Here is a 23,969-nt window from a genome sequence, read left to right as displayed (position 1 = left end):
AAATATTTGCCCAAGTCAAAGTTAATTTTACGATCAGCTTAAAATTTCAAGCCAGTATCTCAAAAGTTGAATGGATTTCTGTGGTCCCAAATGATTTGACCTCATCAAATTCACCTATATTTCAAGTATAAAGGCTTTGTCACACTGTTCCATGCAAGCCTTGTGGTATAGTTTGGGGCAAGCAGCTGCAACAGAGCTTTAAGCATGTTCAAAAATTTTCTCTGGGGTAAATGAGATTTGTGAGCACTCCTGCAGGCAACACCGTGCGGGATACTGTCAATATAGACGTCTATTGGGTTGCGATAATGGTCATCAGCAAGTCACACGCAAGGCTTGCCTGGAAGAATGTGACAGAGCCTTGAACATTTTACTGACATGTATAGAGGAATGATATTGCCTACCTTTATTCTCTTAGATGGCATGCCTGCTATATAAGCATCGCTGAGAGGCGCCTGTGATATCTGACGTCTCTGACGATTGATGTCTTGTGTGATTACTGGTACCCATTCCTATGAAACAAACAGACAGACGGAGAGAAAATGTAATTGTACATAAACTTATGCCTTAATTCACAAAAGTGGGTTCAACCTATTATTTAACGTATTATACACTACATTATATCTTCAATCTCAAACTTGGCAGTTGAAATGTGTGTTTCATGAAGGAGGGTTGTACAACTTTGATGATCAACTTAGCATTGACTTTAATGAATCAAGGGATCAAGCAAATTTTGTAAGAAGTCAGTAAAAATTAAATGTACATGACATAGTTTAGTTATGTCAATGTCACATGTTCTGCTTGTGTGTGTGTGTGTATTGAGTTTTGTCAGACGTGTATCAATCAGGTATGATTACTAAGTCTGGGACCGACCTTTAACGTCACCATCTGAAAGAAGTGACCAGGGTAGGACCTCTGAATTAATTTGTAAATTCCCCATATAGCTTGAATTACGGGCGCACGCCACAACGCCCAGTTACTTATTTACTAATGCTGGATTTATGCTTTATCCATGTTCACTCCAATTCTGCTACAAGCTCATTCATCCATTGAGTATTCATTCTTCTCAGTAAAAACCATTATCCTAAATAATTTACTTAGTTGTTTTCATTAAGTTTGTTCAAAATTATATAATCATTTGATGTTGAATATTCTACGTTGGAAGAAAATAATGATTATTTGAACTTGAATATACTTACTGGATCAACATGAGCTTGCCAATCATCTTCATCAAGGGCATGGGATTCTACAGGACTGCTTCTTCTCATCGGTCTAGCTATAGCCCCACCTATAGGGATTCCTGCTGGTCTATTAGGCTGCTGTGTGGGTTCTGGGTTTCTTGCCGGATCTTGAGGAGTTCGGACTGGTTCCTGAACCTCGATAGCATCCTCAAATTCCATCGTCTAGCAAAAAGAAAAATTGAAATCATTTTAGATTGTTTTGGTACTAGCAGTAACTTTTCATTCTGTAATGCATTGATACCTAGTGCTTCAAATAATCATACATGACCAGGGGGTGTTTCACAAAGATTTAAGTGTGACTTATAATAGCACTTGAATTTCTGGAACTTTTTTTTATTAATGACAACTTTGCCATCAATTATAAGTACCAATATATCAGGGCTGATCAATGGCCAATCAGAATAAAGGATCTAAGGAAGTATTCACTAATAGTATTGGATGTTTTCTTTTTGTATGTCATTCTTGGAAATTATAAAAACATCAACACAAAAACTGTATAAATGTGTCTTTATGCAACCTGGGGTCAGTTTCATACCATGGCAACATGGCTGAAGAGCCAATCAAATTTAAAGTTTCCATGGTAGTTACTGTAAAGGCAAAGTCTTTATAAAAAAGATCCCTTTCTCACAGATTTTTTTTTCATCAATGGGTAAAGAAGCATTTTGGGGGTAATGTCATAATTGAATGCTTGATCCTCAACACTTTTTACATTCTAAGAAGACTTGAACATCTACAAACCTCGTCACTGCTTTCTGACTTCTTATCTTCCTCCTCCTGACCTCTGACCTGTGCCGTGCTGCAGCTTTCTACTGACATAGCAACAGATGATGTGGTAGATTGGGCTGTAGCTTCTACTCTGTCTCTGCTCTCCACAGCTGATGAGGGTACTGTAAATAAACAGCTTACATTTAGTGTCATTTCATAAGATACAATTTACAAGATGAGCATTCAATAGAAAATGACCTGTTTTTATACGCCAATATACTTTTCCCAAAAAGACCATAACCCAGTAAAACCCCATGTGATTTTCTCAGCTTGTTTTCAAAATGTGAAAATATAAAATTTGATCAAACAAATGACTCTAAGTCAGAGAAAGAGGAAAACGGTATACACCATACAAAAGGAAAGATGGAGGGATAAGGGCCGATTAGCATACCTGTAGGAGTGTCCTGTTGATAGACTATGTATGGCATGATGTCCTGTTCTGTGATCGTCCTTGCATTCATGAAGGCCTGTACATTGGCTAGAATCACTGGCATCCCAAAGGCACTCAGCTCAGGGCTACCCTGGGATAGGTAGGCAGTCTATCAAAGATGGAGTAGATAGAAAACAACAATGATTATAATATTGACTGGCCTTGAGGGGAACATCAAATATATTGCCCACAGCAATATTGGTCCGAGTCTTTGCACGAGGGCAGTATGGTTGGAAATGCTTATGAATAGACCAACATATATGGTTACTACATTTCATTTACAATGTGCTATTGCGAGACAGATATTTGACCTCAAAATCTAATCACATCATAGTCACTCCCTGAGCATATGTATGAGCCAAGATATAGTCATTCCCTGAGATCAGTTGGATGGTGAATCCTTAAATGGTTCTTTAGTTTAATCAAAAGGATGAAAATGGGAGAGACGGGTGGATGGCCCAAATATAATTCCTCCAGCAACCAACCAAGACGGGCAGAGACATGAAATCTGCAAAATTATATTTGAATGGTACCCTCAGATACCAACCTCAACACTGTGGCCAATAACAAGAAAAGCCATATTTCAAAAGACAAAGGGCAAAGGTCAGAGAAAGACAGAGTGAGAAAGAAAGAGGATGAATGGAAAGAGAAAATGTGAAGAGAAGAAAGAAGAGAAACATGGTCATTTCCTTGTCCACCACATCAGAATAAGGCATCTTATTATCATCACAGGGTACAACTGACATTTACAATCATCTCTTTGAACAATCTTTGATAATCATATTTACTCTGGCAACCACCTACTCTGGGTGGAAGAAGAAAATATCCTTCTGACACAGTCATGAGAAATAAGGACAAATTTTTCATACAGGGGGGGGGGACAGGGTTCCCAGCTTTTCAAGAAAACAACATTCTCTGATTTTTCCCTGAAGTTTAAAAATTCCCTGATAATTATCTAAACCCATTCCCAGGTTCACATGTTTTTATTTTATGAGTAGTTGCCGTGCATTACATGTATTTTCAGTATAAAAATAATATTGTAAAACTAAGTTGGCACTATTACACAGGCATGTCATGGCCTTCCTTCTCCTCATACAGCCATCCTTTCCTCACCTTATTTGTGATTTCACTGATGGGCTGGGAACCCTGGGGGATCTTTTGAAGTTCCAAGTAACTATTTTCTCATAGGACAGTTTAAACTTAAAAGATAGATTTATGACATGCTCCCTCAATTGGAAGGTATGCATCAAGTAAAATAAAATGAGTATAAAATAAATCCAGAAATAATTAATGAAAATGAAAAGCAGAACTTAATCAACTCATCTTACCATTCTCAACTGGAAATAGCTGACAGCATCATGTTCACTGCCTAGTATATAGATGAAGGTAGCAGCTATTTGTTGTAAGAAAGTATTCATTATGGTTCTGATTTCATTAGGGTAGTCTGCAAGACCTGAACATAAAAGAAAAAATAAAGAAGAATGAGCATTTTTAATGGTTTTATTTGTTATTTCTTTGATGATACCTCAAGGAGTTGGAGAAGTTCATTTCCTTCTGGAAATTATTATATCTTAATGTCAATCAACAATGATGCATAGAAATTACAATGTTTCAACAAAAGGATAGCAATATTAGGACCAAAGTTTTTCCTCTTTCCCTTTAATTGAATGGATGATCCTTGTTGAAATTTGCTTGCACTGGAATGACAGGTATAGTGTGTAATCAACAATACCAGCAAATTTCAGAAGAAATATAAATCGCTTCCATTATTAGCTATCTTTGTCAGATAATGCTGGATATCATCAATAAGGTTATGTATAAAACAATATGTGCATGAATATAAATCACACTTAACTCACTGTATAAGAAATAATAATATTATGCAACATATATACAGCGCTTCTTACAATGTTTTTAAGCACTGCATACTACTACCCCAGCTTTAGCAAGGCTACCCTGATTGGGTGCAAAAATATTTTTAGAAAATCCTTCCTACCAGGTACCCATTTACTACACCTGAGTGGAAAGAGTCAAATGTAGACAAACTCCTTGCCAAAGGACGCAAGTGCCATCGTGGGATTCGAACCCTGGACCTCATGGTTCAAAGTCTGAAAACTTATCCACTGAGCCACAACACCTCTAAATAAATCAAACTCTACAGAGAAATATTTCTATTGGCTTACTTTCATCAAGTGTCGATGTGATGAAGCGGGTAGCTGCTTCATTGTTTATCCTCTGTAATGTTGCCATGATATCCACACTGCGTTGATTTGGTGTATCTCTCTAAGAAAGCAAAAAAAAAAAAAATATTTAAGGACATGGAAAAAATGATTATTAAATATATATGAATACCAGGACTCCTTTCCAGCTTCAGGCATGGCAATACAGAGATGGTTTTGAAAAATACATAAACTCACCGTAAATTCTTCTATGAATGGCTCCATTTCTGAATTCATCCTGGTTACTCCAATCTGTTGGAAAAGAAAAATTTACAATGGTAATAATGATTTTAAAAAAGAAATACCATTTAATTCATCTCATAATCTGTGTATCTATCTCACCTATTCCTTTTGGGTACCCATTTAACATCTGGCAGGTTGTTAATGAAGCCGTTTGTCATTTAGGAGCGATTTTACAAACGACTGGTGATCCTTTCTTAGGTCCTAAATTCACACCAAATGAAAATTTGGTGCGCATAATTTACCAGTCGTTAAGTTGCTCGTAACAAATGAAAGGCTTTCTGAAACACCCACTTCTCTAAGCTCTTTATAGATACATTATTACCCGTGTCATGAGATCCTGGCTTGCCAACGCACAATGCATGCACTTTCTCCACTCCCAATGGAACATTTCAACAACAGTTTCCTAGCTCACCTGAATATTGTCTTCAGTAGCCTCCTGCCCATCTAGAACTCTTCTTCTGACAAATTCTTGTAGTTGAGCCCGGATACGACCTAAAGGAGCCATGGTACCCACAACCAGAGCAACCATGTCCGCCATGGTTAGGTTCCTCTGCAGGACTTCAAGAAGCTCTAAGACAGTACCTGGATAAGAGAGAGAAGATATGATGGTTGGTCAGCAACCAAAAAGGAGAAAAAAAAGAAACTTTCTTTGCTCTAATCTGACCAACCTTCATAAAATCTGCCAAATTTGATTTGTATTCAAATTAGGCAAAAATAAAATTGTACTGACCAACATAATTATCATAAGCATTTCTCTATATTTTCTACATTAATGTTTAAGTCGCTGCCCGGAAAGCAGTAGATGGCCGGTTCGAATCCCATTGGTTCCAATTTTTTCTGACTTATGATTTTCATTACAGATCGAGCATGCAATTTTTAATTATGAAAATTATTAAAAAAACACATAGGAGTAATGCCGAAACATTTTTTTCAAATTATAATTTCCTCCTATTAAAGCCTCTTTATTTACTATTAATATTTCTGTTTTGAACAAGTTGAACAATTTGAACATGGTACAGTAGAAGAGCATCCATACATTAGAAAAAGTGCAATGTATTAAAATCATAGCTTGAGTAGAAATTTTAAAAAGGTAAACATTGAAAAATTGGGTCTGACATACAAAAAGGTTTATTATTAACCGTATCAGACATCTGAGCAGGGAAACTTTAATACATCATTGCTTGCTTATGACTGTGATCAAATGGTCTGTCAATAAGTTTCCAATTGTTTATCCACAGACCTAATTTATTGCCCGCTCAGGAAAGTCAATGAGAAAATAATTGGAAATGTAGCAGGCAATAAGGCAGAATTAACATCCGAGTATTCTACGCGTTTTTGTATGCGTCCTTGAACCGCGCAGTGCTATACATCACAATGTTAATCAAGTTGAGACAAAGCTGGATACTGCGTTCCCGGAGGCCAAGGATGCGTCATTTCAATTACGTCTCAATGGTAAATTTCAGAGGCTCAGTCTGCTCAACATGACAAATTTGATTCTCATTCTTAAACTCTAAAATATCTAAATTTTAATGATTTTTGCTCTAGATGTCTGATTTGGTTAATAATGGCAATATTGACTGGCCTGGGGGCGAAATGACATATACCGCCCTCATTAAATTGATATCACCCTCGTCTACGACTTGGGCGATATAAATCTAGTTTGGGTGATATATGTCGAATCACCCCGAGGCCAGTCAATATTGCTTTATTATTTTATGGAAATGCCCAGTAGGGGTAGAAACAAGTGAAGTAGTAGCAAAAGCAGGTGAAGAAGTAGTAGTAAAGAATAGTGGCCTGTAGCTTTACCTTCACCAAATGAATGGTCCATATCAAGACCATTGAGAAACTCCTCCACAGTGGGACTATTGGCCCCTTGAAGTGCACTGGCTTGGGTAGCCATCATCATATTAGTATAGAGCTGTTGGAGTGATATCTGAGGTGCTGCACCTGCTGGTCTACCCCCTCCGGCTGGTAGAGGACCGGTGGTAGAGGTCTGCTGCTGCCCCCCTGATCTACCTTGACTATTGCTAGTGGACGAAGTGGTTCCACTCGGTCTGTCCGTCTGGGCCTGGACAACCACTGATGAAAAAAGGCAAGAAGAGTGAGAATACTTGTAAGGTTTATAATGAAATTCTGGGATAATCAATAATTTTCTGTAGAAATCACACCAAATGACACTTACATAAAATGATGACCAAGGAAGCAGATGCTTTATTACTTTAACTCTCTGTCCTGTGTATGAAACCCAAATTTGAATCTTTGAAGGTGGGGGGGAGACCATATATGATTCATTTTGAAAATCAAATGAAAACAATGATTAAAACAGTAATTATCAGTGTGTGTTACAAAGAATGCATAAAATCACAAAAGACTTTGAATGAGATTATGCTCTATTCTTTGTTTATATCCGAATGTGTCATCATGTTTTATATTTGTGTTTGTTTACGAAGGGCCCCAACGAAAACCAGCCTGTTGCTGATTGAGCTTCCCTTCTTTTAAATATTTGAAATAAATAAATAAAATGAGATAATACAATATAATAGGCACATAGTTTGGTGACAATTGTCGAACAGAGCAAGGAAAATGTTAAGTAAATTCCATTACTTATTGTACATATGCAACAAATTCACCTAGAATCTTGTCAAATAGCACTTCAAGCATTTTATTTCATGATGTTTCATGATATTAGGGCTGTTATAGGACTGATAAGGTTGATTCTTACCTCTGTGGCTTGATGCAGGGTTTGATAAAGCACCAACCAGTCCACCCATCATCTCTTGGAATGCTTGTACCTAGCAATAAAAACAATTCAATAAAATATACACAATCAAGTTTTGCAGGATAGAATCGCATAGAATAGAACAGAATAGAATGAAATTGAACTGAATCAACTGAACCGATTTGCATCGGCAAATGAAAAATTCATATTTGAATTCCAAAACAATCTTTTCATTTGGTCTACCCAAACCCTGACCCCCATCTGTCAACTCACACATGCATACAGATCACAAGAGACAAACCTCAAGTATTTTAATGATTCTTTTCTTAAAATATGGAATATCAGTAATTGTATAAATCATTTATCAATGGAATTCCAGTGGTATTTCAAAACACAGAGTTCCTTCATAAATACCGGTATGTTTGCCATCTCAAGCATAGTAATTCCAACTATGTAGCAGAGAACATTCCACTCTTGTTACAAATGCCTTATCACATCATTTGTTTTATGAGCACACATTGTACATTTTATAAAGCAAATGACCTTCGCTTATCTGCCAATGCCTATACTACATCAGTTTTTTTGTCAGTGGGCAAATAAGTACTGGTCATCGGGGTCGGGAATTCTGAGTGGTGGACAGTTCCAACCAAAGCCAACCAACGTAGCAACACTGCTGAATATGAAAATAACTATACATCGCAAACTTTCAATGTGCTACATCTTTTTAAATTCCACCTACCTGATTTGGACCAACTCCTTGGTTTCCAGCCGGTGGAGCAGTAGCTTGACCCGGTGTAGGGGGTGCATTGTTACCCCCTTGAACCCCACCAGAGGGTGAACCAGTCCTACCCTGCTGCTGACCTGGGTGTCTCTGCTGCATCAAGGGTGTACCACGGTGTCTGGAGTTACAGGGGAGGTGTGGGTCCCACTGGAGGAGTGCCCATGGGTTGAACGTGGTGAAGGGTTGGTTTGGATTGGGGTTGGTTTGGGAGGTGTGCACACCACCGGTGGAACGTTCACTGGTCGGGGCAGAGGCGTCTGATTGTGTGGGTGTGGTGCGCGTGGTTGAACTCCCTGACATGGCTATAGTACCAAGAATTCAAAGGACACTCATTGAAGGAGAGTTTATCAATAAAAAAAAACAACTTCCAATGATATTCTAAAAAAAATGCATGCTTGTAGAAATTCATTCAAGTAAAGCAAGTGCTATACAAAGTCATCACAGATATGAAAATTACTACTTAACCCATTACCTACTGGAATTGGGTATTTCCTGTACAAAACTGAAATAAACTACAGAATCCAGCGGTTAACATATTAACACTCATATGGGGAATGTCTGGTATATATCTGACTACTAAGAAAGCATCAATGCTCTCACAACCAAACGAATAATGCCTTTAATCCCTTTAAAAGGTACTAGGAAATGCTTCACGAAAGTTGTCAGATTGTCAAGACCACAAGACCAAGTTGTTAAGACCACACTGCTTTGCAGAAATCACATGCTGCAAGCATATCTCTACAAAGTTCAAAGACTCTCGCCAATGTTGTATTGTAACGCACCTGATTGACCTTGGGTCCTTGGTGCCTGCTGGCTAGTCTGCTGTTGACTAGCTTGTTGTTGACCAGTGGTTTGTTGACCAGCCTGTGGCTGACCGCCAGTTTGCTGACCAGCTTGCTGTTGACCACCAGATTGACCGGGTTGCCTCTGACCACCCTGTTGTTGATTGGATATAGCGGCATGGATCTGTTGACTGATCATCTGGGCGACTCCTTGCATCATGTTTTGAGGAAATCCAGCACCACCTGTCAACGCAATGAAATAAATAGTAAAGAGAAAGGGGAATAGATGAGTCAAATTAAACATAAAATCAAAATCTGGACCATTCAAAAAAGATCAAAGAAGTACTTGCTTCTATTGCAACTGACTTCCAAGCTTATCACCGGCTGACCAATTCCTATGCTGCAGTCACAACGATTTCATAAATTAATCAGGCTCATTATATTGATATTCTACATGCTATTTATCATAAGTGACAATGAGAAATGAGAGTGAAATATGAAAACCTGACAGAAATATGTAACTTGAAACGAAGAGTACATAACAATTACTCTGATAAAAAGCCAGTGTTTAATTTTGTTGCATTGTTATAGAGCACTTAGCCTTTTGATAAAGAAAACATGAAGTACTATAGAAACAAGTAAAATTACAATTATGATGTCTCACCTGTTGTTCTTTGAATGGTAATACCTGGTAGAGGCATTCCTGGAGCAAGGCCTGGTATCAGACCAGGGGGGAACATACCAGCAGGTAACTGGGTAAAAGTAGGGCGTGGTTGGCCACCCTGCTGGGGTTGACCCTGTCCTGTGGGTTGGCCAGGTCCTTGGGGCCTGGGGGTGGTGGTGGAGGTGGGCGTTGCCCCTGATGCTGTTGATGTAGAGGAAGTGGATGTTGAGCTTCCTGGAGCCGTGGAGGAAGGGGACGTTGTGGTTTCATCTTGGTTGTTGTTATTGCTACCAACAACCGAACCTGATGGAATCAAACAGGAATATAACAAAAATATTAATAAGACATATTACAGGCCTGTGAGTGGGGTTTCAAAAATATAGCTGAAAAAGGCTGAAAATTTACCTTACTATTCACTTCTCGTCTTTTGCTTTTTAGAGATATCTTGCTTATCATGGCGCTATTGAATGTCTGTATGCGCTCTTTTGAAAGTCGCCAGCTTCAGTTTGATTTTGGAAGAAATAGTATGTTCAACAGACATTTTGAAAGTCATAGAAATATTTCCAATGATTCAAGAATATAAACAAAGTCCAAAGTCAGAAAGTTCAAAACACTAGACCAAAAGCTTCAGTCTCTGTATTTTGGTTGTTCCGCTGAACTGCGTTAGCTCACTCACCAATACATAGACTGAAGAGCTTGGAGGCCCGTACGTACAGACAACGTATTTTAGCAGTAACGTTAGATCTAACAGTGGAAACCCGATTTTCCGGTCGTTTTTTTGTACATAAAATGTCACATTATGAAAAAGAAATCACATCCATATTTACGAAAAAATGTTTAAAATTCAGAATATCGTACCTTAGACCGCAGTTACAGCTAATTCCTTTGAAATGATGATCGAAACATCGTCATCTTCGATCCTTTCGTTGGTCAACGTAAGTTGTCATCATCCTTACAGACATATTTACCAGTCGCTACCTATCGCGATTTGTGCCGCTGCTTTGCGCTTGTACATGTTGATGTGCGTGCGTTCGGAACTTGTCGCTCGCATTGATTGGCCAAGAAAGATATCGAAAATTTAATCGGAAAGCCTTGATAAAAGCACAAGTCGTATCCATTTACCTAGACTTGTTTTCCAGCCGTTTTGGATAAAATAGCGGAATTTTTACTTAGAAAAAACAGATATGGAACACAGGAAAAAAGCGGAAATTGAAATCGGTCTTAAAAATGAAAATAGCAGATTTCCGCTAAATAGCGGAGATTTCACAGGCCTGATATTAGTCATAGATGTCTAGCTAATCATACATAAATATTCATAACAATAAACATCACATTAAACAAATTTCTTCAAAGATTTGTTGCTTTGAATACAAATATACAAAAAAAAAGAGAAAAATTCATTAAATTTAACATTCTGATAAGGTCAAAAGTCTAACAGCATACCCTCATCTGCCATGACTTTTCACATTCTTTTTCTCAGATTTCACAAATGATCTTTTTAATCAAATGGAGAGGGTGGTCTTAAATACATGCAGTCATTAAATCAGGTTCCTTTATAATATTTCTAAAGTGATTTCTGTCAAATCTTACCTGATGTTACCGTCACAAAGGCCTGAGACCCAGCTTGTGGTTGAGCTCCTCCTGATGTCGAGAGAGAGCTTGGAGCTGACTGGGGCGGGGCACCTCTATTCAGATTTCTAACTGTGACTTGAACAGGTTGTGCCGCAGCTGCACCCATCTAGCATTTTAAAAAAAAAATTACACAAAATCTTAGACAAGAAAGCAAATATCTCTCCTTACACATAGTAAATCTTAGAAAAGGAGATTAATCCAAAGTTTCAAATCTGGTTTTATCCCCATTGAACAGGGGTGATTGGATTCAACTCGAAACGATCGACCTTACACCCACTTTCCAGTATGCACAATTCTGTACATCTTGAAAAACAAGTGGAACGCCTCTGGAAGTCTAGCCTGCATTACACAATTCAATATAGCAGGATGGTTGTGATAATCCCTACTGAATATATGTGATTCCTCAAAAACTTGTCTCACATCAAATGGTAGGACAAAGCGTTGGAGACAGTACATTTGAATTGAATAGAATTTAAAGACTTTGCGTGAAAATTAGTAAAACTTTCAAATATAATTTTTTTCATTTTTATATCTACATTTGATAAATTTTTCAGTATTACTTTTTTTGTTTATTTTTCTCTATGTATTCCCATAAACTTTTTTATTATGGTAGCCTTAATCATTATGATTCAAATAAAGCATTGATCCAATACACAAGAATATATCAAGTAGAGATCCACTGCAAAGTACATTAAAAAAACCCTCAAATTCAAGGACAAATATGGTATTCTACAGTCATTAAAAACACGTAGTGCATAAAGTGACAATTCTAACATCCTGACAGGCCAATACACTGAATACTTTCACATCTCCCCACTTTAGACGACATAAAGGAAGTTAAGTGTTAGGTGAACTTACACGCATGGGCATTGGTGGGACTGCAGCCGGTGGTGGTGGAGCACGAACATGTCTAGGTGTAGGTTGATTCATATCAATGATAAATTCAGAGAATGCATGGTTCATGTGACCAAGGGTGTGGAATATCTGCTGACACAGGTTGATAGTGGTCTGTGCTTGCTGACGTTCCTCATTCTAGAAAGGTACGAGAAGAAAAAGAAATTATCCAAAATACCCTCATACATGCATCCCTTTCATTATTTCATCCTCAGTATAAAAAGTCTGATTGGCTTAATTGGTAGACCCCCCGCTCATGAACAAGAGGTAGTCTCAAAGCACTCAGCATTTTCAAATGTACAAAAGAAGTAATAACATATTGTGTTAGATGATCTTTGTAGGTTTGCATAGTGGAGTTTGCAATGTGAAGAAGGGAAGGAAATACAGGCAGAAAGATTGAAATGGAAAGACAAGATAGAATGAACACTTCAACTTGCTACTACTCAAGCCATATTCAGCTCATCTCATCTGGTTTGCAGTCTTTTACAGGACTTCACTCACTTTCAAGAAAAGAATACTTCTAGTTTTCTCTGTTCATTCTATCTCGTCTTTCCATTTCAATCTTTCTGCCTGTATTTCCTTCCCTTCTTCATATTACACATGGTAAAGCGTAAACTTCAATGTTGTTATACAGAGCCTGCTGGGAGAACAGTTCATATTGCTGAAGAAAAAAAGAAGTAGTTTTATGTTCATTATCATGCTGTTTGGATTCAGCAGTCAAACACATACTTACTGTAGAGAATGTTGGGTCTGTTCTCATCATCTCTTGGTATCGGTGAAGATGAGGAGTAAAACGACGCCACAACCGCTGCAGTTCATCTAATCCTCCAACCAGAGTGCTACATCGAGGATACCTGCAGGAGAAGTTAAATAAAAAGATAAATTGATCTTTTGTGCAATAAATAATCATACCAAGGTGTCACATAGCAATTATTCATAATGATAATGATGATGAAGATAATGGGATGACTATGATGATGATGATGGTGGTGGTGATGATGATGATGATGATGATGATGATGAATATAAATATGATAATAATGACATTAAAAGGCAAAATATTGATTACAACACTGACCAATATATACGGTACAGTATTCACAAGTGAAAATTGAAAGCTTTGTACCAAGTGTTAAAACAATAAGACAAAATAAAGGGTCAACAGAACAGCATTGATTCCTTCTATTAAGCACACTACATCATCTAACCTGGAGCTGGGGCCAGAGGAAGGAGGAGTCTGTGTACCGGTAGACTGGGCGTTACCATTTCCACTTGTTGTACTGTTACTGCCACTACCAGTTGATGTTGCTCGACTCCCAGAACCTGTGGTAGACGTTGCAGTTGAATTCGTTGCTGCTGCAGATGTGGTAGAAGTACTCGGTGTGGTAGAGTCCACCTCCATTGGCGACCAAGTGCTCGTTGTTGGTGTTGCTGGAGATGTTGATGTACTTGTTGCCGTTGTTGTAGCAGGTGTTGTTGAGGCTTGACTTGTTGATTGTTCCGATGCTTGCTGACTAGTGGAATCACAGGCTGGTCTGTTGGCCTCACCCTCTGGTGTGGGGTGAAGAGTCTAAACAAAGAATATCATAGAAGTGAAAAATTACAAAAGCCTGATTTGTTCACACTTTACAATGATGGTACTATGCACAGGTCTGAGCATATTAGTGAGAGGTAGGCTGTAATCAAAATGATCAATGACCAGGGAACCGTAATGAAGATTAGTGATTAATTGCATATATGAAAGAACCACTCTGATTGGCAACTAGTCAGTGTTTGAACAAAATGTGCATGCAAAGGTAATCTTGATTGGTCACTGTCATTACACAAGTGACTGCAAACTTTAGGGAGCTCAGAATACAATTAAGAACATTGCTTAACTGTTTCATACCAAATCGGGGGAAAGGAAGCAATGTACATGAGTGAACAAATCAAGAGTGGTGTGGTAATTCAAGGGATCTTTTTCTAAAGTTACTCAATTAATATTCATAATATATACATTATTCCATTTTTATCTAACAAATAATTTACAGTAAACTCTTACTAGAATCAGTATTGGCCAGTGTCACTGATATATGTATGTCATCAAAAACACACCTTTCTACATATAAAGATTAACCAATCTATAAAGGCCACATTATTGGGATTATTTGAATATTGTATCGAGAGTAGTATCTACAGGTTATATTGTACTCTTGACAAATACTGACCTCCAGTCTATTGATAAGATTATCAGCATGGTGAATCATGGATAGAATGTTGAACATCAGCATATGAGATTCACTATGTAGCGCCACCGCAGGCAGAACTGAGCCAAGGTTGATATGTACATCCACAGAGGAACCGTCACGCTGGAAGAGAAAACAGAAGGCATAATAAAATGTTAATAAAAGTCACTTGAGATGTTATAAGACAGATAGAGTGTAACATGAAGATTAATATTTACAAGCGATTGTACATTTTTGTACATAGCTTGCCAAAGGCTGACACTTCCTGCGACTGCGGAGATGATTAAACGATGCAATACCTATGGTCTGCCCCCTCCTACCGTAGCCGTGTACTGCCAAAGATCTGGAGTCCTTTAACCCTAAAGCCAGATCTTGTACCCTCCACTGGACAGGTCTTGTGTAGTGACCCAAGAAGACGAAGACGAAGTTGTATGATTCATTGAATCTCTTATTTCACATTTCATCAATAAACAGTCAAACCAATAGAAGTCATAAAGTAAGCCAAGAGATTTTGCAAGTTACTTCTAGCATCTATAATTATTCCATTGCTTGAAAGTTCTAGTACATTTATTACAAAATGATACATTTTCAGAATTACAAGTTTGCATTATTCAAACGCTACAGCACATAAGATGTGTTTTACACACATATATCAATGAGCTACGATTAATTACTCATCAGACTGCTGACCGCTCAAGGTCAAAGTCAATTATAAATTAATTCTCGGCCAATCAGATATAAGGATTTCAGTAGCTTATAACAGTTGCCAATGAAAATCATTGACAAGACACTTCATGTAACTGTCCCAAGTACTGTCTTTCAAAAACTTACTGATGCTTGTGATGTTACTCTAGCATTGCGTCCTAAGTCTCCCATAGCTCCTAGAATGTGCTGTACGATGTTCTAAAATTAAAAATTAATATAAATATGCAATTAAAGTTATATTGCTTCTTTCAATCTTAAAACATTTATAATTTTTTTTAAATAGGTCTTTACTTAACAGCTGTATAATGTCAGCAATGAAATATAAAAAATAAGAATTCTCAAAAATATCAATAAATTTGATAAACTTCTATGTCTTTCGAGTTATGTATTCTGTCTTTTCCACATGTACATGTTATTTATTATTTTTCTGTTCATTTTATGCTGAGAAAAATAATGGACGAAATGGCATTAGACTAAATGAAGGTAGACCATGTGGTGAGTGGACGAGTTGGCAGTGGACGCTTTGGCAATTTACCGAATGTATACATACCTGAACCTCATTAGAGTTTGCAGAAAGACCAGGCTGCTGAGATGGGGCAGAAGTAGTGGAGGAACCGCCTCTCTGTTGCTGGGAACCACTCCCACTGGTGGTTGCAGGTCGTGGGGGCGCCCTTTCCACCAGATGCATGACCTTTCCATGTAGGTTATACTCGGACAGCTTCTTTTCATCCTTGAGGACTTGACCGCCGTAAATGAGACGTTGAGTGCCAGCTGCAATGCCCTGAAAGTGATCAGGTTAAAGTGATCATTTCACTTTGTTCTGATTTAAAAAAAACTCTCATTTTGGTTCTTGAAAATGGGCTTACCATTGGGCTTATAGTGTAAAAATACCATCCCAAAAGTTTCAAAGTATTATATCTACAGGATCAATTTTAAAACCTTGGAGATGTAAACCAAAGTTTGAAAATAATTGGGAGTTGGTTTCAATGACTATGTGTATAGAGCGAATCTGTGCAACACAACTACATACAGTGTGTACAAGGTATACACTGAATGTCCAGTGCAGCTAATAATAGCGTGTGTATAGGAGATACACACAGCAGAAGGCAGTCAACATATATAGCCAACAGACTTTTTGAATTGGAGAAAACTGGTCATAAGCTGGAACCCGTCTACTAGACTGTTCTCAAAATCAAGCTAATAAATTGCTACTTGTATCTGAATTAGAGTTTTTCATCCTATATCGTGGTCTGTTTCAGGGTTTTTGAGGACAAATACAGGCACTCATACACATGTTCCGCTTCGCTTTGAGAATTTTTTAAATCAGCTGCTCACAAAGTTAAACGATCCCTTTAAAGAGGTTACATTAACAAACAATTAGAAGAATCCTATTTAAACCAAATGAGCCAGCACCCTGTATAGCATCACCACAAGTCCTCAACTACTCAAATCTGGCCAAGTTCCTAACCCATAATGAGCCAGCACCCTTGTATAGCATCACCACAAGTCCTCAACTACTCAAATCTGGCCAAGTTCCTAACCCATAATGAGCCAGCACCCTTGTATAGCATCACCACAAGTCCTCAACTACTCAAATCTGGCCAAGTTCCTAACCCATTATGCAATATTCTAAGCAGTATAGTCTTGTAAAATAGACCCACTTGAATGAAAACACACTAATTTCTACCCAATACATTCTAAAAACCTATGCAGTGGTTGTATAGTTGAAAAGTTAACATAATTTTATTTACTCACAAAACAAGCCATTTACTATTGCTGAAATTTTATCTTAAAAGTTAAATAGATGAATAAATTAATCCTGTGACTGCAATGCCCATCATCTCAAATGATTTTTTTTAAAGAGCATTCATTTCCTTTTGAAACTAAAAAAACACACTACACATTCACAGATTAATCCTTCACTACTGTGATGCAATGAACAAGACTTTGTGAGTTACGTATGTATATACAGTCATTGAAGAATTTTATTTTAAGAGTTCATGTGAAATTCATTTAATGATACATGTAGTCCTACAGTGCTACTCTTCTTTGGAAATAAGTGATAAGAGAAAATAACTTACCACAGAACCGGCAATCTTTTCCTTGAAATCCTTCACCGTCAACTATTACAATTAAAGAAATCAAATAAGGTATATATAGGTATCAACTTCCAATTCATATCTAAAAAATGAGAATGAAGTAAGAAATCATACAAATTTGCTCAATATTAATGTTGTATTAACAATAAACTTTTCCTGATTTTCTATACACTTAATATTGTCTCTTGCTGAAGTGTAATTTTTATAATTTCCCATTCATTTAAAATCAAATTGGCATTGTTAATTAACATGTTGTTGTCAATTGAAATTATCATTGCTAATTATAAAGTGGTACTGTTATTGTAAACTGAAAACAAAGTGCAATATTGTAAATTATGAATTATAGTAACTAATATAAAGTATGATTTTTTTTAATTTTGGTAAGTAACGTTCCAGAGGATCCATTTGAAGTTTTTAAGTCTGCTTAAAGGGGAATCCAGCCTTGGCCATAAAAGGTTGTGTTGGGAAGGAGAAAAATAAATTAAACAGAATGGCGAAAGTTTGAAAGAAATCGGACAAGCAATAAGAAAGTTATAGCTGCTTTAAAATTGAGATCACTAATAGTATGTAGATTTCAAATTGGCAACTGGGTAAGTAAATTATGACAAGGGGCAAGGACAACTTTCCCATAGGCCATGTACTTTATTATCAGGGATTTGTGGTTTTCTCCTAAGTATCCATTCCCCTGAGGCAGTAATCTTAATATAATCCAGGAAGTATATTGTTTTATGTCCTCTTGAAAGAAAAATATAATTTGAAATAAAACTTTGGGGAAAAATGACATTTTAGCCATAATATGTATTGGAGTACATGGAAGAGTAGTCCTTGCCTTACATCACTATGGCATCCCATATGCGGCCAATTTGAAGTCTCCATGGGTATAGTGATTACCAATATTACAACTTTTAAAAATTTATAACTTTCTTGTTGTTTGTCCAATATTGTTCAAACTTTCACCTATCAACTTGTCTGATTTTTCTTTTTCTTATAAAAACAAGTTTTTATTTGGGTTGGATTTCCCTGCCTCTTTCATACAGAGTTACAACTATGGTTGCTTTACAATTATGACAATTACCATGGAAACCTTGATTGTGATTGGCTGCTGAGCCCGGTTACCATGGTAGTTGCCATAATGGTAAGTTGCAAGTTGAAAGTCCTTCAAGATATGGGCCTGTAGTATTAAATGAGGGTCAATACCTTACCAATGGGCACTAAATGACACTAGCAAATCAACTCTGAATCAAATCTATGTTCATTAGATAACAGGATCAAATGGAGCTTGTCTACCTCCTAATTCTTATTATTTGCATCTCCTAATTCAATCATTATTACTGAACCACTAACATAATCTTTATTATCACTATCGTCAGGGGCAGATCCAGGATTTTCCAAGGGGGGGAGGGTATTTTGTACAGGAAAAAATTGACAAGCAAAAAAACCAAGTCCTCAAATGCATTTGCATGACAAATCCCCTAAGATATCTTCTTATGGCTTTCAAAGGGGGGGGGGGGTCATGGGTGCTGGGTGTGCCCCTACCTGGATACACCACTGACTTTCATTCATTATATTACTGAGAAGAAAATAAATCAAGCAAACTTACATCCTCTGATACAGAGAATTGCCTGGTTTGTGAATCCAGGGTCTTAACAGTAATATCAATCATTCTGATCCTGTCTCTCTCTCTCTCCACCTAATCTGTTGTATCAAGCTTTGATCCTAAATCTAAAGTAAAGTAAAGACAAAGTAAAAAATTAAATGACAGGATACTTCACATCACGAATTTTAACAAGTTGAATGCTTCTGGCAGTCTCGCCTGCAGCACTTGTCTAATTCAATATAGCCGAGTGCTGACTACATAGCGCATATCACTCATTCAATGAACAAGGTTATGATATAAGCATGATAAGGTGCATTATTAACCGGGCTTCGGCATGGTTATCCTGATTGGACGCTCAAGGCAAGCTTTCATACTGAGTTGGAGAGAGTGGGGTAACTAAGGCCACCTTTTTAATAATTCAACTCATATCTTTTTAATGCATAGCAGTTGAAACAAAATTAGATGTCTAATATTTAGTAATGAGTACTCATTCAATGAACAAGGTTATAAGGTCTAAAGCAGACATACATTAACCCACCCATGGGTTCATATCGTCTCGCGAGCGAAGGATTATCAGTCATACGCACGCGACACACCACTACACTTCGAAAATTCAGTGGGCATTTGCCCACATAAAATATTATGTATAAATAAATATTCCACATCCTGCTATGACACTTACCGAATCATTTAGATCCTTCCGTGACTTCTCCTTGAAGTTTCTTTCTAAAAATATGTATATTTTCTTGATCTTTAGTGAAGATTTTACAGAGATAGAAATCAGACAGCGTTGATATCAATTTTCTCCTGAAGAGGGCGAGCGATTTATATTCATATCAAAGACACGACAAGGGAAAGAATAGGCACCTACACTATTTTACACGCATATCGACGCAAGGCATTACGCAAAGTCCGTAAAGTGTCCAATCTTTTCATTGTATAGACTTTGGTATACCGTATACGTATTATTGACGTTCGTCAAAGCTTGTACTGCTGGTTTCTTTCCAGGCACGTATATTATTTTCATTTTTTTTTTATCAGTCATCTTTTTAAATTAATGCAAATGAGTGTTATCATCACCAATAATAATCATTAATTATGTTTTTTGAAGGCATTTCATTAATTGGTGCCCATAATTAGTAAATTAATCATGAGGATTGCGCATTCAAAGAATTTAGATACAGTTATAAAATTACCGAGGAGCTGAATCAAGGTTGTGAAATTATTAGCGCCACCAACGGGCTTCCTTGTATTTCCGTGGATAGAGACAAGCGAAGTCACTTTCGCACAACGAACAATTGTCCATAGACTGTGTACAATGGATAGATCGTCTCCGCACAGCGATTCGAAGACCGCTGATTGGTCAATCGCGCAGATCACGTCATGACCACGTGGTCCCAAAAATAATTCCTTCGGACTGCGTGCGGAAGTATCGATACAGACCCAGTCAGCAATCTTTGAGCATGGTTTACACTCGATTTTACACTCGAGCAAGAACAAAGGAAATGGTCCAGTGACTCTATTGTTCTCCTATTGTTCTGGCTTGGTCACTCTATTGTTCTGGACCCGAGTGTAAATTCGAGTGTAAACTATGCTCAAAGATTGCTGACTGCCACTGTAGCAATAACAATATCCGGTCACTTTGTGTACGCCGTAAATAGTTTTGGTTCGTGATCGGATCGCTCCGGTATCGATCGAAAATTATCGAAACTCTGCAATTTCATGCATATTCAGGCGACGCTCCGAAACCCGGAAGCCAATTGACTTTGTGCACGTTGCGATAGACTCTACAAATTCCAACGAACACGATGGCATATAGACGCTAATTCGTAAGATTTTGACGGAAAAGCAAGAAGTAATCGAAATTTGCTTACCTGTGCAGTATCGGTGAGAAAATAGATCCTCCGAGAATACCTTTCATAATTCATATAAAATACGGGAAAGTGAAATTCTAGGTCGATTTTGGTACGAGGTGATAGAGAATTGCACACTTGTTTTGGTGGAATTCTGTGTGAGGAAATAAAAGGCTTGCACTGCGCATGCTTACTATATTTTCATTCATAAATTGGTTCTCGGCAGGGGCTGGATGACGTCATGTAATAAGCAAAACTGTACACGACCGCTACGTTCACGCTCCGCTATCCGTTGTACACAATTGTTCGTTGTGTTTCGAGGCCGAGGTAAGCAAAATGTGCCTTTTTTATCGGATTATTATTTTATTATTATTTTTATATTCAACAAACTCTTGCTACTCACCGGCAAGAGCCCCGGTGCGTAGCGAGAAGGAGCTTCGGCAAATATTACTTCAGCAATGAAGCGATGTTTGCCGACTACTTCGAAATCCAGGGTCAAACACGGTCTATTGTACGAGGTTAGTACATACTAACCTCGTACAATGTGTGAGTGACATTAACCATGTGTCCCCTTCTTTTTTTACTCATGACCCTACTGATACTGCCACACAAAGATTCGCTACCAGCCCGATTTGGGCGATGTGATTACACATGCAGCCTTTGCAGGTTCACACAGTGAATGGGGATTGTGGTAAAATGTCAGAAGTTGTTTAATAAATCCCCAGAAACAACACTCAACAGTTAGGCCTATTCCTGTCTACCAAAATCGTGTAAAATCAGAAACATCATATTTGTAAATTCATTCATCATACTTTCACACAACAATTACCGATGACATCTAAACGCACGCGCATTTGATTTTATTAGATAAGTGCAGCACCCTCAAAACACGGATCGGGATAAGCCATTTCTTACACAAATAATAACAGGTGGGACCGTGATAAAAAAAATAGCAAATGAAAATTTGAATTCTCAATAAATTTCTAAATTAAGGCATAACAAATGTAATTTTCCAGACATTTAACAAATAGAAAATCGATGAAATGTGCAAAAATCAAAGATATCGTATCAGCATTGAGGGTAGAATATAATAAATTATCAAATGATATGGAAATATTTCGCTTACGAATACGATTGTACCGCCCCGGTATGAGCTCTGTCGAAATGTCACGGATCCAACTACTAGTAGTTGTTGCATCATTTCCGAGAATAAAAAAGGGGGCACACTTCTGTTTTAACTGCATTTTTACATTACAAATTTTAATTGTGCCTCTCAAAATTAAGGTTATTCGGACAAAATTCCTTGAATTCATTTTTTCAGTTAAATTTTCCACAACAAGGGCCATGCTATGTAGCCCACTTTGTACATAAAGGCAGGGACAGATCCAGGATTTTTCGAGGGGTGGGGGCGGCACATTTTCCCGAGGAAAAATTTGACAAGCCACCCCAACAACAACAACAAAATTCAACCAAGAATTCAGGGGATTTCGTCAACGAAAATATTTGGCAAGCAAAAAAAAGGGGGGCACACTTCTGTTTAACTGCATTTTTACATTACAAATTTTCAAGTTTCAAGTTCAAGTTCAAGTTTATTTATTCAAAGCCAAAAAAACATCACATCATAATCAAAACAGATGTACATACAACGTAAATGAGCACATGAACATACATCAATCAGACTATAGCATATACAAATGGTTTTAGGACTCCTTTAAAAGCAAAGCTTGTGAGTAGGGCCCTGGAATACTTATAATTATTAACATAAAACATTTACGAGATACAAGAGAGAGAGAAAAAATGTATAATAAGGTTAAGATGCTAAAATAGAATGGAAAAAACTATTACAAACACACATATAGTCCACTGGCGTAAATCCCGGGGGCCCGGGGGGATGGGGGATATATCCCCCCACTTTTCGAGGAGGGGGGGATGGCCTGTACAAACATTCCCCCCCCCCCACTTTTTACGAAAGAAATGAAAAAAAATCACAAGATAATTGTTTTATTGGTGAAAATTCTTCCTAAAATCCCGCTTAACAAATAAAACAATATTATTGAATCATAAAATTCAAATAAAGAGCCAGTTCACCATTTCCAAACGAAATACTTATGTCCTTATTATAACATTGAAGAGAAACCCTCGTTTCTTCCAATTCATCAATGTTGGGGTCTTTGGGAAGGGATTAAGATGGAAAGTCATTTTTTTTAATGTAATCTCTAATAAAACCATTGAACCATCATGGGGTAAGAAAAATAATAATATTGGAGGGGCATTTGCCATATGGACATACAGTGTCGTAACTACGGGGGGCACATACCCCCTCTCAATCGGCTGACCCCAAAAAAGGCGAAAAGGAGAAAAGAGGGAGAAAGTCTTCATTGTTCCTGGTGCTCGCATTGTCTATTTAACGAGAGATATAATCCTGAAGTACTAAAACATCCCGTTTTCAAGTCAATATAAACCAAATATATTTCCTAGCACTTGAGTTATCATTGTTTTATGTAGTGACATATGCTTCTTTTATATGACTCAAGTGATTGCCCCATGTTTAGGTCTTCGTATATATGAAACATTTCCTGTCCGTGATTCCGGGCCGTGATTACGTTCGCATTAGTGGATTGGTGAGATATGTCTGCTCTTCATGAATTCCTAAAATCAGTCCTTAAAATGTCCCTTCTTCTGATCTGAATATCAAAAATTTTCAGCTCGCGCTTCGCGCTCGCATTATTGGACTAATGAAATACGTATGGTCCCAGTTACTTCCTACAAAGCTACAAAGAAACCTTAGAATGCCCCACTTCAAGTCTGAATTTTCTGATAGGTACCTGTCTCGCTAAACAATGTGAGCGCGAAGCGCGAGCTGTAATTTTTGTATATTCAGACCAGAAGAAGGGACATTTTAATGACTGATTTTAGGAATTTATGAGCCGCAAACAGCGAGATTTTAAGGAATATATTTTAGGAATCCATTAAGAGTATGCATATCTCCCCATAAGCATGTCATGCGAGTTCCATGCGCTTGCTGGTTTTATTAGAATTACATCTGAACACATGAAACATTTTTGTAGTCATTACAATCATGATTATCATATGCATCTCACTAATCAAATATTGCGAGCGCGA

At 37.5% G+C, this 23,969-nt stretch overlaps 1 protein-coding gene across 1 annotated transcript in view; it reads right to left on the bottom strand.

Moving 5' to 3' along the window:
* LOC121428343 (large proline-rich protein BAG6-like) overlaps positions 1-22,052 on the bottom strand; it is a 34,491-nt gene extending 12,439 nt beyond the window's left edge. The window contains exons 1-23 of the mRNA XM_041624917.1: positions 21,973-22,052; positions 18,997-19,118; positions 17,379-17,420; positions 15,848-16,078; positions 15,424-15,495; positions 14,575-14,715; positions 13,576-13,937; positions 13,101-13,221; positions 12,332-12,505; positions 11,432-11,579; positions 9,842-10,144; positions 9,178-9,420; positions 8,354-8,697; positions 7,618-7,687; positions 6,702-6,974; positions 5,308-5,477; positions 4,851-4,904; positions 4,617-4,716; positions 3,762-3,886; positions 2,395-2,542; positions 1,977-2,125; positions 1,197-1,400; positions 402-509 (exon numbers count right to left, since the gene is read on the bottom strand). Of these exons, the coding sequence (XP_041480851.1) occupies positions 402-509; positions 1,197-1,400; positions 1,977-2,125; positions 2,395-2,542; positions 3,762-3,886; positions 4,617-4,716; positions 4,851-4,904; positions 5,308-5,477; positions 6,702-6,974; positions 7,618-7,687; positions 8,354-8,697; positions 9,178-9,420; positions 9,842-10,144; positions 11,432-11,579; positions 12,332-12,505; positions 13,101-13,221; positions 13,576-13,937; positions 14,575-14,715; positions 15,424-15,495; positions 15,848-16,078; positions 17,379-17,420; positions 18,997-19,059 (3,645 nt within the window). The 5' untranslated portion in view covers positions 19,060-19,118; positions 21,973-22,052. The remainder of the gene's footprint in view (positions 1-401; positions 510-1,196; positions 1,401-1,976; positions 2,126-2,394; positions 2,543-3,761; positions 3,887-4,616; positions 4,717-4,850; positions 4,905-5,307; positions 5,478-6,701; positions 6,975-7,617; positions 7,688-8,353; positions 8,698-9,177; positions 9,421-9,841; positions 10,145-11,431; positions 11,580-12,331; positions 12,506-13,100; positions 13,222-13,575; positions 13,938-14,574; positions 14,716-15,423; positions 15,496-15,847; positions 16,079-17,378; positions 17,421-18,996; positions 19,119-21,972) is intronic.
* Between the last annotated feature and the right edge of the window lie 1,917 nt (positions 22,053-23,969).

Source organism: Lytechinus variegatus, chromosome 15 (genome assembly GCF_018143015.1).
Source record: "Lytechinus variegatus isolate NC3 chromosome 15, Lvar_3.0, whole genome shotgun sequence".
Classification (NCBI taxonomy): Eukaryota; Metazoa; Echinodermata; class Echinoidea; order Temnopleuroida; family Toxopneustidae; genus Lytechinus; species Lytechinus variegatus.
Note: the sequence above shows the minus strand (reverse complement) of the source record. Positions and strands in the feature narration are given on the sequence as shown.